Source organism: Tasmannia lanceolata, unplaced genomic scaffold (genome assembly GCF_043159265.1).
Source record: "Tasmannia lanceolata isolate RefF3 unplaced genomic scaffold, GAP_Taslan_0.1 ptg000015l, whole genome shotgun sequence".
In the NCBI taxonomy this organism is placed as follows: Eukaryota; Viridiplantae; Streptophyta; class Magnoliopsida; order Canellales; family Winteraceae; genus Tasmannia; species Tasmannia lanceolata.
Window position 1 is genome coordinate 52,209,719 of NW_027518692.1, and position 14,012 is coordinate 52,223,730.

A 14,012-nucleotide genomic window follows, 5' to 3' on the forward strand; every position below is an offset into this window, starting at 1 on the left:
TGATATTATCTGTTGGGATTCTTTTATTCCTTGTTTTTTGGGGTTCATCTCCTTTTGATGTTTCTGTTTGTTTGTGCCTATCTGACGTCGACAGCAATGGCCGCCGACTGCTGTTCATTTGCTGATATAAAATAAAATTTTGGCTGCTGATATTGGCACTACCATATTTTAATAATTGCACCAACTCAGCTAGTCTTATATCTTTTACTTGGCTTTTGAGAGTTTTTAGGGAAAATAATAACATTTGACGGCTGTTTAAATGATAAAAGACAAAATAATTTAGTGTGATTATAAAAAAAGGTTAGTGCTAATATCATTGCCTAAATTTTAAAGGTCTAGAAGAGCCTTAAGATGCTTGGCAGTTGCTTTCACTTTTTTGTGGGTTCTCTTCTTTGGAAGGTAAGGTGGCTCTTAAAATGAATCTCCTTCTTTCAATAGAATTGTGTTTTGAGTTCTGACTCTTGTAATTAATAGGGTTTTGGAAAGAGGAGCTCTTTTCCCTTTCTTTTTTGGATGGGATGCTGATTTAGAGATTAAAAAAGGACGGGTTTTGAGCTCCTTATTGGGTGAATGGTTTGTTTAGAGATGAGATAGAACTGGTATTTATTATCTTTTGTCTCTTCTTATCTGCTTTAAAGCTGAATCTTTTGTTGTTTGTAGTTGTTGGGTTTAGTGATTCACTGAGACATGGATTTTCAGCCATGGATTGCGTGAATTGGAGTTTGATTGCAAGTGGGTTTAATTCCCTCCCCCCCCCTTTTCTAGTTATAATTTTCAGGTGGCAGCTTCAAAGAAACAAAGGTTTTCATCTCTGAAAATGTTTCATTTGAGATTTCCGAAATATGGGTCTGTACAAACATGAATTTTAGGCAGAGATTCTAAGTACTGTGATACATAGAAAGTTGGGGTTTGATCTTTGATTTGGGCTTTTTGTTTTTTGATTTTCTGATTCACATACATGAGTTTTAGGCAGCAGTGAATTGGTGTCTTGCAGAAGAAAAATCAAAAGTGAATTGGTGTCTTGGAGAAGAAATAGTTTTTTTTTTTTTTTTTTAAATAAAAAAAATCTCTGATCCAAAATAAGGACTTGGGTAACAAAATTAAAGAGTTTGTTATTTTTGGATCCACTTCAGAAATACATGGCTGTTTTGGTACAGTCTAGTGAATTGATGTTCTGAGTAGACTAACAAAGGTTTTTTTTCCCCACCATTTAAAAAAAAGGCTTTTTGAGGGAATGGAGAAACAACAGAGCTTTCGCGTGAGAATGGAGAAACAACAGAGCTTTCACGAGAGACTGGAGAAACAACAGAGCTTTCGCGTGAGAATGGAGAAACAACAGAGCTTTCACGAGAGACTGGAGAAACAACAGAGCTTTCGTGAGAAGAGAAACAACAAAAACTCCACTGGGAAACGTGGTGAATCCCCACTTCATCTGGCCGCTCGGGCAGGGGATTTAGCGCAAGTTAAAGAGATCCTTCACTGTAGTGATGCGATCCGTTTGAAGGAATTGCTTTCCTTACAGAACCAGGATGGAGAGACAGCATTATATGTTGCTGCTGAAAATGGGCAGTCACTGGTTATTAGGGAGCTCTTGAAGAACTTGGACGTCCAATTGGCCGCCTTTAAGGCCAAAAATGGTTATGATTCGTTCCACATCGCCGCCAAGCTGGGTCATTTGGGTGAGCATTTCATCTGAGTTTTCATTCAGTGTGTTTTCCTTTTCTAATGTTTAATATAATTCATGGATTTTCTCATCTCCGAGATTTACTGATTTGTTAGTATATGGGTTACATGATTCTACATAGTTATTAAGTCTTTTGATGCAGGACAGAGAATCAGCCTTTTTTGTACTTTTGGAAGGAATTCACTAGATTATTTTATGTATTTATTTATTCTGATTGATTTATTCACGGATTTGACATCCGGCAATTAATGATCTACTAATAGGATTTGAAAATTTTCACATGGCCATGAAGTTTTTTTTATTTAGAACTATGGATAATTTTGATGCTATTTCTCATTTTTCTAGTTTTGAGACAAACTCGCAACTTATCCTTAGAACATTCTGAAAGCATTTTGGAATCCATTTTAATCATTGAATTCAATTTATTTATCTTTGGCTCTTACAACTTAACACGGGTTGGATTGGAAAATTTCTTATTAGTTATGAGGCTTCTAAGTGTCACACTATCACAGTGGCTTTTTTATGAGGAAGAAGAACTTAATTCATCACCGATGTGCACATTTTAGAATCCACGATGATGATCGATTTAACTTATGTACTTTGTCATTCTTCAACTCTGTGTAATCTGCTGTTCAGTGTATCAGGTATATTAAGACTTTAAATGTCGGTCTCGGTTTCGTCCATGACCAAAACCAAAATTTTTCGGTTTCAGCCGAAATCATGTAAAATTCGGTATATTACAAAATGTCGGAGGAAACTTTGGCCGAAATTTTGGTAATTTCAACAATTTCGGTGGAAATCTTGTAAATTTCAGTGGATTTCGAAGAAATTTAAAACTATAGGTATATCTGAGTTGCTAGAATGCTTCATTATGTATATCAATCTGGAAATAACATTTTTTTTCCCTTACCTGTCTATGATTATAAGTCTACAGGACCCCTCTGTAAACGATGAAGACTTTTATTTTTCTTACTTGTGAAAATTCCACTAATTCATCATCCAATTTGAATGATCAGAAAGCAGTAACAGGCTGTGGTGCCTTTTGTAAAATGATTATTTTTGTAATTATAGTTTCTTTTTTATGCAGAGGTGTTGAAAGAACTATTGAATTCATTCCCCGAATTGGCTATGACAACGGATTTATCAAATTCAACAGCGTTACACACTGCTGCCACACAAGGCCACATAAATGTCGTCAATCTTCTGCTAGAGACAGATGCAAGCCTTTCTAAAATAGCCAGAAACAATGGAAAAACTGCTCTCCATTCCGCTGCTAGAATGGGGCATTTGGAAGTAGTAAAATCTCTTTTAAACAAGGAGCCTGGTATCGGTTTTAGAACTGACAAGAAGGGGCAGGCCGCCTTACACATGGCAGTGAAAGGGCAAGATGTTGCGATAGTGCTTGAATTGCTTAAACCTGATCCCTCAGTTATTACGTTAGAAGATAACAAGGGAAACACGGCATTGCATATCGCAACCAGGAAGGGTCGCAGTCAGGTGCGTAGTACTATTTGGCCTTTGTTTCTATCTTATGTTTAGTTGTTGTCACATCTATCTTATATTCTCATAACCATTCAAGAAGATGGCTGTCCCTTTGTAACTTCAACAGGGACCATGTGTTAGTTCGGACAAAGACAGAAAGGTGCCTAGCACACTACATGTTTGTAAAATTACATATTAATATCAGAAGGCAGAGTGGTACATCAATACTATATAATATATATAAGTATGTAGTATAAAAAAAGAAAGAATACCCATTTAAAGAAATGCATTCAAACTACGTTAGATTCAAACTACCCAAAATCTATTGTAGCATTTTATCCTATACTACAAATATTAAAGTTCATTTACATTAATGTTTTGCCTTTAGTTGTTGGGGCTTTCACCTCTATGATTGAATCAATCTGCATCTCAAAAAAATAATTTTGATCCCATTTGTTTGTGGTCTTGTTGCCAGTATCAAACTTGCCATTGAGCTTCCTTCTCGCTTCATCATTATTGTTTAGAAACTCAATCAAGTACTAAAAAACTTACTGGTTCTATATAATCCCAATAGCATTCAGTGAAGCCTTCTAGTTTTCAAACATATAAAGGGAAACTGTTTTAGGTTCAAATGTTCGTATGTAGAGGTTTATTGGTCTATGATAAAATGCTACAACAGATTCACATAATTCAGCCATTCGGGACATAAAATCCACTGTAGGCTTGGTAGAAGGCTACAATTTTGGAAATGCTACTACTCTTGCAATCCACAATTCAAAACCTATGATTCACGTGGTGGATTGACATTGTCCCAAAGGAAATATGTGTTAGAAATATTAGTAGAGATAGGATCCTTGGGGTGAAACCAGCCGAGGTTCCCATGGACCGCAATATTAAACTTTATCCCGATCAAGGGGATTTGTTAGAGGACCCAGGCAGGTACAGGAAATTGGTTGGCAAGTTGATTTACTTGACGGTGATCCGTCCGCATATTTTCTTTGCAGTGGGTGTGGTGAGTCAGTTCACGAGCTCCTCACATACCTCTCGTCGGCCAGCAATTATCCAAATAATTAGGTATTTGAAGAGGGCCCTTGGTAAAGGCTTATTCTTCAAGAGAAACATCACATGAACTTGGAAGGGTTCGCTGATGCAAGCTGGGTTGGATCTCCTGCATATAGAAGGTTGACTACATGATATTGCATCTTTGTTGGAGGAAACTTAGTGTCATGGGAAAGCAAGAAGTAAGATGTGGTGGCTAGATCTAGTGCAGAAGCAGAGTATTGAGGCATGGCTCATACATGTGGGGAGTTGACCTGGTTGAGGTCTTCTCTGTCCGAGATTTTCTCTCCTTCCTTGCCTACGGCATCATTGTATTGCGATAATAAAGCTGCTGTTCATATCGCTTCAAACCCAGTCTTCCATGAGAGGACGAAGCACATTAAGGTGGATTGCCATTTTATTCGTGAGAAGCTTTAGAAAGGGGAAATATGTATTGTTTTTACTTTTTACTAGATTAGGAGACCAGGTAACTGATATATTTACCAAACCACTATGAAGAGCAAAGTTGAATGATATGTGTTATAAGTTGGGGTTGTATGACATATAAACCCCAACTTGATGGGGAGTGTATATATATATATATATATATATATATATATATATATATATATATATAGAGAGAGAGAGAGAGAGAGAGAGAGAGAGAGAGAGAGAAAACGGTTCCTACACATATGTGTAGAGAGTTCTCTACACACTAGCTTAAAATACAGTGGAGGCCCACATTGTTTGGGTGATCCAAGCCATCCATTTTAAAAGCCCTCACATAGATAGGGTGTCTACAAAAAATCAGATCCATAGGATCATCCCAACCCTACGATTTGTGGAGGTAAAATGGATGTCTTTAAACCTTCACAAATTAGTCCAATTTTTGCCTCCACGGCTCGAATGGTTAGGATGATCCTCTGGATCAGATTTTTTGTGGACACCCTATCTATGTGAGGGCCTTAAAAATGAATGGTTTGGATCACCCAAATAATGTGGCCCCCACTATATTTTAAGCTAGTGTGTAGATAACTTATCTACACATGTGTGTAGGAACCGTTCTCTCATATATATATATATATATATATATATATATATATATATATATATAATTTTGTGAGAGGGAGAAGTCATATTGTCTCTCCTTCTCTCCCAACTCTTTCATTTTCTCTTTCTCCCATGAAACCTCGAACACTTTCTATTCCTAATATTCAATACAGAGTATGTCACTAGGTTCTTTATCTTGTAAACCATTATGGATGGTAGTCTTTCTTATGCAATGGTTTCTAGGTGTGTATCTGTGCTTATGCTAGCATTTTTTTGGAAGTTTCATCTTAAATTTATATAATTTCCATGGTGTTCCAGTACCTTTCATTATTTTTGTAGAATTTTCATGGACTTCCATAGACTTTCACAAAGTGCTTCTAGTTCGGTAGGGACCGGATTCTATACCAAAACCTACATTTAAAACCTTGGGTGTAACGTAGATGAAGCTATAATGGAGTTTGCAAGTATTATGGGGCGTAAATTTAAGACGCTCTCGGTCACATATTTGGGTTGGCCCATTGGGTTTGGCATTCCCCTCAAATCCCTTTGGACCCCAATCAGGGATAGGATGAAGAGGAAGTCTGTTGTTTGGATGAGGTCCTACCTTTCCTTCAGTGGGCGAATCACATTAATTAACGTGGTCCTTCCTAATCTCCCAACTTATTTCATGTCTTTGTTCAAGATCCCAACTGGAGTTGCTTAACGAATAGAAAGAGTCTAAAGAACTTCATTTGAGAAGGTAAAGAAGAAGGAAGAAAACTCAAGCTCCTTTTTAATTGGAAGGTGAGTAACTCAAGGTGTTTGCAAGTATTATGGAGTGTAAATATACGAAGCTCCTGGGCACCTATTTGGGTCTTCCAATTGGGTTTGGAATTCCCCTCAAATCCCTTTGGACCCCAATCTTGGATCGGATGGGCAGGAAGTCTGTTGTTTGGAAGAGGTCCTATCTTTTCCCCAGTGGGAGAATCATATTAATTAAAGTGGCCCTTCCTAAGCTCCCCTCGTTTCATGTCTTTATTCGAGATCCCAGCTGGAGTTGCTCAACGAATAGAAAGAGTCTAAAGAACTTCATTTGGGAAGGCAAAGGAGTAAGGGGAAAACTCAAGCACCTTGTTAATTTGAAGGCGTGTAGCTCAAGCACCTTGTCAATTGGAAGATGGTGTGTAAATATAAAAAGAACAGGGGCCTCAGGTTAGATAATATTGTCATGAGAAATAAAGCTTTGCTAGGATAAGGGAATTGGAGATTCAGCATGGACAATGAGGCTTTATGAAGGAAGTTGATTGCAGGTAAATACGAGGTGGATCAAGGGGGAATGGGACACAAAAAGTTTAAGGAGAGGCTGTGGGTGCAGAGCTTGGAGATCTGTTGATAAAATTAAGAACTAGCTAGAAAACGGCCCTAATGCAACGAATACTCAGACCTTTATAGATTATCTAGAAAAAAGAATGCTATGATATCGGAATGCTATGATCAAATTGGCAGAAAAGGAGTTTGGAGCTGGGAATTTTATAGGAATTTAAAAGTAGTGGAAAACAATAATATCACCAACCGGTTGTGTTTTAGAAAGCAGCTACATATCACAGGTTGAGGAAGATGACTGCGGGATCCAAGAGACATATCTTTGATTTGTTCCTTCTACAAGAAGATGTTTTACGAGACTCCTTCCTCTCAAATATGGGACAAAAATTGGTTATATATTGGAATTTTTGTTAGGGTAAGTAAATATAATGTTTTATTTCCATATAAAAAAACTTACCGTTAGGATAGATAAAACTTGAAACATGTAATAATTGTGTATTTGTTGTAGTATTTAGGAAAAAAATTGATTAAAGAGATTTAAAAGTGTCGTAGTGAATCCTAAAGTACTGGAATGCGACACGGTACTTCACTGATTTCGAAGAATTCATGTAACATAGGTTGTAAGTTTAGCAGAAAGTTGTGGCACCATGTATTAAAGTGGTTTAGAGTTCATTGGATACTCCCCAACTCCATCGGGGACTTTCCTGGGAGTTGGTATCTAAAAGGGTTGCAATGTGGATTGCAGTGCCTTATGCGACTGTATGGACGTATCTGGAATGAGAGAGTTTTTAACGAGAAGAATGGACTGCCATATCTTGCTTCAAGTAGCCGAATGGACCACTAGCAGAAAAGAAGGTCGTGGGATTTTGATAACCGAACTGTTGATATGTTGCCGAAAAGGATGTGATGGAAAACTGGTCTCCTCCTCCCGTGGGAAGCATGAAGTTGAGTTTCGATGGCTGTTCCTTGGACAAACCTGGCCCAACCGGAGTTGGTGGAATGTTGAGACAATCGTATGGTCAAATTCTCGTATCTTTTTCTGGTCCTATAGGCAAAACCATAGTTAAAAACTCTCCCGGGTCATTGTGGACTCCCCGAGTCGACTCCCTTTTACCTTGGTCTCATTCTTGTCTTAGTCTGCATTTTTCCCTATGAAGTCAATCAAAACTCCATTGACTCTCCCGAGTTATGACCTCGTCAGCCGAGTACTCGACTATGTCGTGCCGAGTCAACTATGATTTGCCTTTTGTTTTGTTCTAACCCGCATCCACGTTTTGAAACATTGGGCAGAACAGACTCGAATGAAGCCTGTGCTTATGTCCGTCTCAGTGGGCTGTATCCTTTTCAGAAATCTTTAAATGGCAGCCTTGAGATGGAAGGGTATTCCTCCAACCTTATCGCCTGGGCTAAAAGGGGCAGCAATAACCCTTAGAGGCTTTTTCTCGTAATTGGAGAAATTGTGGACGGATTTAGGGGTCAAGATATTACAAGTAGACGTATTCCAATAAGCGCTAATAAGTTGGCGGATTGACATGCTAAGAGTGGTGTAAACACACTGACTTTTGTTTTTGGGTGACCCTCTGCCGAATGAATTGCTGCAATTTATGTTCCTCTTAATGAATCAATTACATTTTCAAAACTATATAAATAAATAACCATATGGATTGTAGATGAAATAAAACTTTGCATAAGTCCAATATCTTTCTAGTGTCTGATTGGTTTCAAGGCTGTGTACAGTTAAATGCTATTAGCAATGCCATGTAGTTTCTATTTTCCTTTTTTTTGGTAAGCTGGAGGATTTACTATGGAACTTCGCGGTTGCATGGGATGCTATAATTGGACTAAGATTGAATGTTGTCCTTAGTACACTATGTTTGATTTCTCATAAAACCTTATTATTTTTTCATATCTATGAAAAAGGAAAAGAAAACATAATTTGTTTCATGTTTTGAAAATTAAAATCATATGATTAATTTTTAGATATAACAATTTGATTCAATATAGCATTATGATTTTACAATCTAATTTATTTTTTCAAACATTTGAGTTACATTTCATCTACGGCATTGCAGGACAGTATTGGTTAGTTTTAAATAGTTTTAAATATTATGTTAATATAGCATTATAATTTTACAATCTGATTTATTTTTCAAACATTCGAGTTACATTTCATCTCACGGCATTGCTGGACAGTATCGGCTAGTTTTAAATATTTTCTAGATATGGATATCATTGGTAAATTGACATAATGCGATGATTTTCCAAACAGAGCAACATACCCTTTTAGAAACCTGCTCGTCGCTTTATTTGACATTTCTGGAAAAAATTGAGATCCCATTGTATGATTCTGTTTAGTAAACATTAGCTTGATAGACTCATGTGAACAAATTATGATTGCATCAAGAAAACATGAATAATGAAACTGGAAAATTTACGTTAGTCCCATTCTGCAGTAAACTGCCTAAACTAAAGGGAATGAAGTGGTTATACCTTTGAGGATTTATAATAAGTGATAAAATACATCCAACATATCTTATCTTTTACTTTTATTTATGCCATGTTTATATCTGAAATAAATTTTGTCATTTTCAGATATTGAGCAGTTTATTATCAGCCGAAGGGATTAAGATCAATGCATTTAACAAAGCAGGAGAGACGGCACTTGACATTGCGGAAAAGTTCACAAATGAGGAGCTTGCTCCCATTTTAAGGGAAGCCGGTGCTTTGACTGCAAAGGAGCACACAAACCCTCCAAGTGCCGCAATACAACTCAAGCAGACTGTGAGTGACATAAAACATGAAGTGCATTCCCAACTCCAACAAACCCGCCAAACACGGTTTCGGGTCCAGAAAATCGCGAAGAGGCTAAAAAAGCTCCACATTGGAGGTCTCAACAATGCAATAAATTCGGCAACAATCGTGGCTGTACTCATCGCCAGCGTTGCTTTTGCTGCCATTTTTCAGCTACCTGGTCAATTTGTTGGTAATAATGTTGAAGGGTTTACGCCCGGACAAGCCTACATAGCAAACAATCCGGCTTTTATCATCTTTATCGTGTCCGACTCTTTGGCACTCTTTATATCCTTGGCAGTTGTTGTGGTCCAGACATCCATAGTTGTTATCGAGCAGAAGGCAAAGAAGCAAATGATGTTTGTGATCAATAAGCTCATGTGGTTAGCTTGTCTTTTCATATCGGTGGCTTTCATCTCTCTTTCCTATGTGATTGTGGGCCACCATGATCGATGGTTGGCATGGACTGCTATGTTGGTAGGTAGTTCTATCATGTTGACTACCATTGGTTCTATGTGTTACTGTGTTGTCTTGCATCAAATTGAAGAGTCGAACATGAGAAATATAAGGAGGGCTTCTCTAAGCCGGTCTCGTTCGGGGTCCATGTCGGTGGCGATCTCGGATACAGAGCTATTGAATAACGAATATAAGAGGATGTATGCACTTTAGTATGCCCAACATTTCAAATTGTGGATGTTAGAGACCTTAGGTATTATGGTCTCTCTCCCTCTTACATTTGAAGCCCTTCATTAGCATCTCTATATATGTTAAGACTGCAACCATGTGTACATGCTAAATTCTCAAAGCTCTTTGATCCATCATTTGGGTACTCCGAGAAGAAAAAATTCAGGTCCCGATACACTTATTTGAAGTCTGCTATCCCTGAAAAATGGCATCTACCATCGTAGTCTGCATCTTTGTGACTTATGGTTGGTTGGTTCTACTACTTAGAGCTCTGATCTGGCTTTTGGATCTTGACAGCACATTTGCTACTAATTATTGTGCTCCTGCTCGGGTAACTGAGGTTTATTATACGTGGTCTTGCCCTCATCCAGGGCGCCCAGCTAGAGACCGTCCTGCCTTGTGACGCCCCTGCAGCCTCCTCAAATCATTTTCCTTGTTATATCTCCTTGAGGGTGTTTAATAAGAAGATGAGATCTGCAACTGGATTTGTGCAACTCAAACAAAAGGTATTATAATTTCTCCTCTGATCTTCTTTACACTGAAATCCTAGAGCATAGCCTCGAATGTTCGTGTTTTTCTTCACCTGAATGTTCTATGATATCATACAAGATAAACCCGCATCAGGAGAAATGGATCATGTGGTCATGACTGCAGTCGACTGAGAGGAGAATGTAGTGATCTTGTATATTTCTACTTGTGTGGGTGAGTTTATTCGTGACCGGAGCACACATGCATGTATCAAAATGAGACGTAATAATATTTTAGTTTTCATTGGTAATTGCCCATCGCATTTTTTTAATCTTTTTATCTAGTACCCATTCTCCAGTTTCTTGCAATTTTTTTATGTAACACATTTTCATTGGTTGATAAGAATGGGTTATTGGACACTTATCATGACAGTAGCCAGAAAGGCGATTCCCCTTACAAACCCATTAGTGGGTCTTCTCCAGGCGTTGATCCTCAGCCCACTCTGTTCCATTAAACACCACAATTCTTCACTTCACTGTTATGTCCCACCTACGACCTACCTTCATCCACGAGGGACTGTGCAAGAACTTGTATGCTTGAATTCGTAGATGTTACAGCTACTTGATTTCTGTTTCCAATTGTATAACTTAATTTACTACAAAAACAATTTGTAAGCACAGTAATTTCTTAAGACACGGGAGCATCTCTGTATCGTCGACCCATATGGCTGTCAACCAACCCAATTTGAATGGGATCCTCATGTGACAGGATTCATTTGTCAGTCTCTTAGGTCTTACTCTTTTTTTTTTGACATTGATACCATATATTTTTGGTTTGGTAGATAAGCTGGGATTTAAATTTTGTACAAAATTAGAATTTTTAGTGCGGTTTCAGTTCCCTGGAAAGAGAATATAGTGTTCTCTTACTAGTACTTTTTTATTTTTCGCCAAAAAGACGGCAACAAACAACGAGAGGAGATTGATGGAGACTTAGTTTGTTCAATTCAGTTCATTTGAATGAGATTTTTTTTTTCATTTTGATATATTGGATATCATATACTGAATATATCACTTATGTTTAGCCTGTAAGTAAAATATATTAAGAGTATTTTTATACTATAGAAACATATATTCGGATTTTGGACACTTCAGACTTTTTTGAGTGCCTGGGTCCCATCGGATTAATTAAGGGTTATATCTATGTCCCACATGGGGAATTCAGACAGATCCATCTAAAGTCAGATCCTATCAGACTCAGACCAGTTGGGACCGCTAACAGGCCTATCTACAGCGAATAATTGGCAACATCTGCCATGTGATATCACTGAAACTTATCATACAAACTATCTTCTATGGAAATTGCAGTTGCTTCTGATTCTATCAGCTCACAACCTATGTGACTACGTAATAGGTGACATAACATGCTCGCCTTCTTCTATGGTCTGGTCCCATTGAACCCTGGTTATGAATCTAACATTTTAGTGATGGCACCATCAGGATCAACTTATCCTTAGCTGGCTCGCCTCTTCTCTTATCGGGACACTCGCCCCCTTCTTGAGCTTGCCTAATGCAGCTTTGTCTGTAGTTACAGACCCTTCACAAAGGTAATCTTTCCATTCATGATTATCTTTAACACGTCAAATCTATGGCCAATGCCCTTTCATGTCTTCTGGACTTCCTGTCCTGACCTGGCTGTGAATATCCTCATAGACTTGGGACAGAAATATGATAGTTTAGTCACTTCTATAATCAATTGTCCGAGTGATCTTTCAGTCAATGGTCTTCTTTATGACCTTTTGTACAACCATTAGATTCGGCTACAAATACAGTCACTTGCTCTTTGCAACCAGCCTTTGTGATGTTCAAACTACATCCAAATTGTTTTGTCTCTGGATCGAAGATGCCCCAAAATCTTATCATTCTCGTGGTAGGGGATATGGCTAGGGTCGCACAACCGCATTGTTAATCCCCCACGCCATCCAATTTTTTTTCCAATGGAGCATATTATTTGTCAGGACAGGATGTACAGAAGACATCCTGTCCTGACCTGGCTGTGAATATCCTCATAGACTCGGGACAGAAATATGATAGTTTAGTCACTTCTATAATCAATTGTCCGAGTGATCTTTCACTCAATGGTCTTCTTTATGACCTTTTGTACAACCATTAGATTCGGCTACAAATACAGTCACTTGCTCTTTGCAACCAGCCTTCGTGATGTTCAACCTACATCCAAATTGTTTTGTCTCTGGATCGAAGATGCCCCAAAATCTTACCATTCTCGTGGTAGGGGACATGGCTAGGGTCGCACAACTGCATTGTTAATCCCCCACGCCATCCAATTTTTTTCCAATGGAGCGTATTATTTGTCAGCTTTGTGGCAGATCCGGTCATGGGTAATAACTTGCTACTTTTGTACCAACCAAAGCGTTCATTTCAATCACCTTACAACCATGTATGCTGGCGTTGTTGGATTAGTGATATAAAATCACTTGGGATTAACTTCTTGATGAAGGGCATTCTTGGAATGTGTTTTTTTAAGTCCACTAAAGAGGGTTTTATCTTTAATTGGGAGCTTGATTATTTTCAAGGGGGCTCTTTCTCTACGAGAAAGTGGGTTTCTTTCTCTACAGTGGTTTTCTTCTTCTTCTCGGGTTGTGAAGACATTCTGAATAGAGTATTGGGTTTTTGCTTGGGTTGCAAGGTGTTGGTGGGTTCCTCACCATTGTTGGAGAGGTAAGGTTTTTCACCTCTGTTTCTAATTTCCCATCCTTGTTAGTGAATTTCTGCTTGACGGATTGCCTGTGGATGTAGGCAAGTGCCGAACCACATAAATCTCTTATGTCCGTTGATTTCTTGTTTAGTTTCTTTATTTCACTACACACTTGGCTTCTCTGTTATTGTTTGCTTTGAGTGGTTTCCGGTAACTAGATTTCTAGTGGCGGGTTCTTCCGCAACAAGCGTTCCATACGTCTTTCATTAAAGATGGTACGCTAGCGGCATCTATAAATCAACTTACTCTTGTTCTCAGTTCTATTCACTCTCTCTTTTTTTAGTACCAATGCACTGATCAAATCTGAGTCAGTAATGGCCAAGGTTTGCCTATTTCTGATTTTGTTTTGAGGGATGCTAGACTCACAAGCGCCCTTGCACAAAAAGGGCCAAAAGGGCGCTCCCATTGGTCTATTTTCTGTGACATCATAAATGGCTATTGACCAATGGGGGCGCCCTTTCACCCCTTTTTTGCAAGGGCGCCTGTGAGTCTGGACTCTCTCTTTTGGTTTATCTTTTATTTCTCATCCTGCTTCTAAACTTCACTTGCGTAATGGTCAGTATGTCCCTTTCATCTTCATGACTAAATATCTTGTCTAGTAGTCATATGTCCTATCTACCCTTCTTTTGTGCACTTGATGTAAGCTTGGCAAAAATCATCCATTGCCATATACATCTCTAGTAACTCCTCCATATATCCCTTACAATTCTCTCTTTTTTTAATGTTTGGGGGGTGGGAGGCT

General features: G+C 38.3%; 1 protein-coding gene and 1 long non-coding RNA gene across 4 annotated transcripts; both read left to right on the plus strand.

The window, feature by feature from the left end:
* The first annotated feature begins 405 nt into the window (after positions 1 to 405).
* Positions 406 to 10,324, plus strand: LOC143892319 (ankyrin repeat-containing protein At5g02620-like). 3 transcript variants are annotated; one of them, XM_077396843.1, is made up of 4 exons: positions 406 to 732; positions 1,222 to 1,679; positions 2,772 to 3,181; positions 9,149 to 10,324. In XM_077396843.1, the coding sequence occupies exons 2-4, from the start codon at positions 1,235 to 1,237 to the stop codon at positions 10,013 to 10,015; spliced, it is 1,722 nt and encodes a 573-aa protein (XP_077252958.1). In that variant the 5' UTR covers positions 406 to 732; positions 1,222 to 1,234; the 3' UTR covers positions 10,016 to 10,324. The 3 variants fall into 3 exon arrangements, with proteins under 3 accessions (XP_077252958.1, XP_077252959.1, XP_077252957.1); XM_077396844.1 differs by having other exon boundaries at positions 406 to 599; XM_077396842.1 differs by having other exon boundaries at positions 406 to 1,679.
* A 5-nt stretch (positions 10,325 to 10,329) lies between these two features.
* LOC143892320 (uncharacterized) lies at positions 10,330 to 11,218 on the plus strand. Its single transcript, XR_013255472.1, has 2 exons — positions 10,330 to 10,732; positions 10,931 to 11,218. It is a non-coding gene; the product is annotated as an uncharacterized LOC143892320 (long non-coding RNA).
* The last annotated feature ends 2,794 nt before the right edge of the window (positions 11,219 to 14,012 follow it).

What these genes read in the sequence shown, in the direction of transcription:
- LOC143892319 (XM_077396842.1), top strand. Translation starts at nt 1,235, where the DNA reads ATGGAGAAACAACAGAGCTTTCGCGTGAGAATGGAGAAACAACAGAGC. An exon ending in CGCCAAGCTGGGTCATTTGG is followed by an intron (nt 1,680 to 2,771) that starts GTGAGCATTTCA and finishes TTTTTTATGCAG; the next exon opens with AGGTGTTGAAAGAACTATTG. An exon ending in CCAGGAAGGGTCGCAGTCAG is followed by an intron (nt 3,182 to 9,148) that starts GTGCGTAGTACT and finishes TGTCATTTTCAG; the next exon opens with ATATTGAGCAGTTTATTATC.